The 5,450-nt window shown below is 34.1% G+C and overlaps 1 protein-coding gene across 3 annotated transcripts in view; it reads right to left on the reverse strand.

Annotated features, from left to right (window-relative positions):
• Kiaa2026 (KIAA2026 ortholog) overlaps nucleotides 1-5,450 on the reverse strand; it is a 96,608-nt gene that overhangs the window by 35,312 nt on the left and 55,846 nt on the right. For all 3 annotated transcript variants that reach the window (XM_029536632.1, XM_029536629.1, XM_021197671.2), the window contains one exon: nucleotides 3,648-5,065. In XM_029536632.1, the coding sequence (XP_029392492.1) occupies nucleotides 3,648-5,065 (1,418 nt within the window). The remainder of the gene's footprint in view (nucleotides 1-3,647; nucleotides 5,066-5,450) is intronic.

A 5,450-nucleotide genomic window follows, 5' to 3' on the forward strand; every position in this document is an offset into this window, starting at 1 on the left:
GGTCTTGCAAACTTTATATGACCCAGCACAAGGGAAGGCCTGGGCCAAGTAGTGGGAGTGGGTGGGTAGGGGAGCAGAGGTGGGGGGAGGGTATAGGAAACTTTCGGGATAGCATTTGAAATGTAAATAAAGAAAATAATAATAATTAAAAAATAAATAAATAAATTTAATAATAATAAAAAAAACCTATAAGGAAATAAGACTGCTCGGCCTTATCTAGTTAGATCAGTTTAGAGATATTACAAAATGACCTGCTTGAAAAAAATGACTATTGAAGGGAAAAACTCCTTTAAACTAAATGGATAACTTAAGATATGTCTTTTATTACTGTGAATGTATCTTTATACTTTAAGTTAATTTGAACTATCTGTTTCACGCAATCTTTAACAATACTAAAATAGCCAAAATGTCTACCAAGGAGGGTAGATCATTAACTACAAAATATGGAATCCTAAACAGTCATTTAAAATGATGCAGCAAAGATCTGTCTATAGCAAAAAAGTGTTCATGTATTCTGTAAGGTGAGAATAATGCAAAGTATAAAAAGTAGGTTTACTTTGATCCTATTAAAAATATATGTGTTAAAACAATATAAAAGAATAAAAGGAGATGGAGAGATGGCTCAGAGGTTAAGAGCACTGGCTGCTTTTCCAGAGGTCTAGAGTTCAATTCCCATCAACCACATGGTGGCTCATGACTATGTATAAAGAGTTCTGATGCCCTCTTCTGTTGTGCAGACATATACACAGACACAACACTGTATACATAATAAATAGATAGATAGATAGATAAATAAATAAATAAATAAATAAATAAATGTTTGAATGTTGAAAGATGCATAGTAAGAGGCTAATATTAGATCTGGGGAAATCATATATGTTCATTTATCAAACATTTATTTATTCTTTCCTTTTTTCTTTTTCTTTTGATTTTTCAAGACAGGCCTTCTCTGTGTAGCCCTGACTGTCCTGCAACGCACTCTGTAGACCAGGCTGCCTACAGATTCGCTTGTCTCTGCCTACTGAGAGCTGGGAGGTTCTACCACCATTTGGCTTATTTAACAGATTCTTAAACACGGTGCTAAGTGCTAGGGATGCAAAACCAGAAACCGTTCAGTCCTTAAGAATGTTAGAGTAGAAGGGAGACAATATTCTAGAAACAAATGTCACTATTTAGTTAATTACTATACAGAAATGCCTAGGCCAGGAATGGTGGCGCATGCCTTTAATCCTAGCACTCGGGAGGCAGAGGCAGGTGGATTTCTGAGTTCGAGGCCAGCCTGGTCTACAAAGTGAGTTCCAGGACAGCCAGGGCTACACAGAGAAACCCTGTCTCAAAAAACAAACAAACAAACAAACAAAAAAGAAATGCCTAGTGTTCTAATTATGTACAAAAGAGAACTTAAAAAATAATGGGACATTTCCTTAAGGAAATGATAAAAGAATAAGATAATAAGGAATCTTGCCAGGCTTAAATAAAAGAGATAAAAGGCATAAATGATTAAACCACAATTTAGAAAACAGAAATAAACACCTAACTCTGAAAAGCAGATAAAATGTTTAAAAATTACAAAAAAAGATCACAGTGCACTAAAATTATCAAATCATTCAAATCGATTTGACTTTGTACCTTCTATTAAAAATAATCATCTCCTGTCACAATAATAAGCCTAATTAAAATTTTAAAATGTCTAAAATTTAAAGCCTGTAGTAATCAATATGTTGTGGACCAGATAACCACATGTAGAACTTAGTCCATTCTAAGTGCACATTCATAAATCAGTCATGGATGACATAGCTTATCCCAAAGTATGCTCTATAAAGCACATGTGCTACCTATTATTTGAAAAAGTTATGTGTCAAAATAAATTTGAAGAGAATAGTATATTAATCAAAATTATTTTCTTTCCTTTGAAGTTTTCCAGAACTGCTAATATAAAGGCCCTAAATCATTCATCTAAAATTTTAAGTTTAAAAAAGGGTCTGAAAATAGTTTTAAAATAATTTATATGGTTCACAAACTCATTCCTGAACTATTACAAATTTTTAAAAATAATTTTCATTTCATCTGATCTAACTATCGACAAGCCCAATAAGGAATGTTAATACTAGATACATGATAATATCCCTTTAAAATCTTTTTAAATTTCAAAATAAATGTGATTAGGAGCTTCCCAGAATGCATTATGAACCTATACTTAAACACAGTAAGAGGAAACCTTGTCAAATCTATGACCATGAAACTCCCTTTCTAAAAAGTATGACAAAGGAAGTATTGGACTCAAGTATGACAGAAACTCAACTATAAAAGGCCATGCTGCCTCAACACCTAATAAAAATGTACAAAATAAGTGGCATGACATGATGTAAAATAAATGTTGTATTCTTATAACATCTGCTATAATACGATTACATCTCAGTTTTCACACAGTCTTTGTAAATTTTCATTCCAAAGGTTTATTTCTAAGTTACTTTAAAAAATTAGGTCAATATGGACCACTTTTGAAGTTTTAGTACAAGAATCTGGGCCTGGTTTTCGTAGTAAATATTAAATTATTTCTTTGCCAGGACACCCAGGACTACACAGAGAAACCCTGCCTCGAAAAACCAAAAAAAAAAAAAAAAAAAAAGAAAGAAAAAAAACCTTATGTTTATTGCGTGTACCCTAACCCCCAATTTTTGTGCACGCACACGCACACATATAAGAATTCAGGCCTCATGCTCGGTAGCAAGAGCTTTTGCTTGTCAACATCTCTCTGCCTTGTACTTAATCAACAATTTATTACATACATGTTACAGAACATAATGAGTTCTATTTAATTACTTAAATAACTAAAAGTTCACTCCTTCATTTGGTGATTCAGTAGAAAATTTCAGCTAATTTAGTTAGCTATGCAGTTATGAGAAAGAATGAAAATGAGACCCACAATGATGGTTGGAACCACAAATCATTTTGGTATGCAATTCTTACTAAGTTTATGTCTTATTTGTCTATCCTGTGGCAAATTAGACATAAACCTATGACAGACAGTAGAAAAAGCAAAAGCAACAGAATCTCCCCCCCAGCCCCACAAAAAAGCAATTAATCAGCATAGAATTGCTGTTCAAATAGGCTGCTGGCAAGTATATAGGGTATTTAAATTGAGCAAAAGATACACTTACAAATCCTTCTATAAGTATATGCTTTATATTTTGTATTTTATTAGTTGACATAATTCTCAGGCTCAGTTTTTTTCTAGATGTAAAAATATATTCTGAAAACAAAGTGCTAAAAAATATGTGATATGGGGAAAAGTTCAGACTCAAGTAAATCATATTTTACTCTAGATACTAAAGAAATGAGCACCCATACTTGTTTTGTCCTTAAACTGGAAGAAAAACAATCACTTAATGTAAGTGATAAAACATCATTTATAGGAAAAGATATAGTATATGTCAAATTGAGAGTTACTAAATTATACTAGTTTTTTATGAGTATATAAAAATCTCACCTGTTCTGGGATTTTAAACATGAAATAAAGCTTGACTCTCACACACATTAAGTACACATATTCACTTCGTGTTATCAATCAGAGCTTCTATGATGCAGAATTGAAAGACAATTTGAATTACACTTAAATATAAGTCTTGCCCATTAAGTAAGCTTACCAGATTTGTGCTTCTTGTGTTTTCCTTTCTTTTTGATGATCAATAATTTATTCTGGATCTCAGGTTTGTAAGACTTGAAGGGAAGAGAATGAAGACCTTCGCGCTTTCTTTGTAAATTTTCATTCAAAACATCTTTCAATTTCTTTTTTTTCTTTTTCTTCTTTTTTGCCCTCATTTTAGTTAGTTTGAGTTTCTTGTGGCTTTGCAGTGAGTGCTCTAACAATATATCCCTTACAACTTTGCGGCAGTTAATGTCTGGATGATCAATGTGACTTCCATTTATATGAATTTGGCAAGATTTCAGAGCATTTTCTTTCAATGGATTGGATTCTGTCGTTATTTTGGAAGCTTCACCATATTTTTCCTGATTTTCTATAAACCTTATTTCACCTGGACTGAGTGGCTCTCCGAAGCCAGTAACTTCTCCAGGACTTCTGGGTTTCTGTAAATTTTCTTTACAACAATCAGTTTTTTCAATTTCACAAAGCCTGTGAACTTTAATGTCACAGTTGGATTTTACTTCCATTTCAACAGTGATGTCATGATTATCAAAGTTCATTTTAGCAGGACAACAGGCTGGATCAAAATCAATTTCTTGCTCTTTCTTGAAAGCCAAGGGCAGGCTTTCTCTATTACATCTGTGTTCTCCGTTACTTGTATTAGCATAGTCACACTTGAATTTCTCCAGTTTAATCCGAGGTACTCTTTTTACTTTAATGGGTGGAACTGGAAACTCTGGGGCCTGAAAGGGTCTTTGTTTATAAATCCGCACATCTGCACCACAGAACTGTGGAAAATGTACATAAGCATTCTCCAGATAATCATAACCAAGGATAACTTCCCTGCACTCATGAATAGGCTGCCCAAGCACAGCATCTTGAACTTCTTTCTGTGTTTCATACACAAAGTCACAAAGTCCTTTAAGTAGCCATACTTTCTGGTAGAAAGGTAGCTCATGAAAAGGTCTTTCTTCCAATGGATTAACTTCTCCAAGAACCTTAAAGAACTGAGGACACAAGCCAAGCTTCTCAGCACAGTTATCAGGATCCTCAGTCTGTCCCATAGCAGTGTACCACTGCTGCACTTTCTGTCTCAGCACCGCTTCCCAAGTCCTGTAAGGCAAAGTAGGTCTTCGATGTAAGGTAGGTCTGCGATGGGGAGGGCTTAGTAGAGAAGTCATTATTTTAGACAGAAAGGCATTACACTGAGGCATCAGAAGACAGCGTTCCAGTTCATAAAAGACAATTTCTGGCAAGTTTAGAATCTGCTGGGCTAAACAAAGGAAATGCCCAATGGCTGGAATTTCCCACATGTTCTCCATGCAGGCTGGAGCTGCCTGAGCAAGGAGCTTTCTTTCCCACTCTTCTACTTCCTTTTGACAAGCTTCTTCTGCTTCTTTTCTTTCTTGCTCCCGAAGCCTAAACAAAATTGAATACTACTATTACTTAAAGACAGTAGCACAAAACACTGAAATTTAAAGTTACACTTATCTTCAGTCATTAAGACATCTGTTTTACTTTTCTACATCAGTAAAATGTGTCCCATTAAAAGTATGCTGTCCCTCAATTCCCCTAAGGAGATACATATAACCCTGTATTCTCAGTTTTACTAAAAGAGATCTCACTAACACCATCTCTAGGGTTAAACTTCATCTTACAATGTATATCTACTTTAGCTAATAAAACACAGTGAATTTGAGTGTAGTTTCTTTCTTTCTTTCTTTCTTTCTTTCTTTCTTTCTTTCTTTCTTTCTTTCTTTCTTTCTTTCTTTTTCTTTCTTTTTTTTTTGGAGACAGGGTTTCT

Source organism: Mus pahari, chromosome 1 (assembly GCF_900095145.1).
Source record: "Mus pahari chromosome 1, PAHARI_EIJ_v1.1, whole genome shotgun sequence".
NCBI lineage: Eukaryota > Metazoa > Chordata > Mammalia > Rodentia > Muridae > Mus > Mus pahari.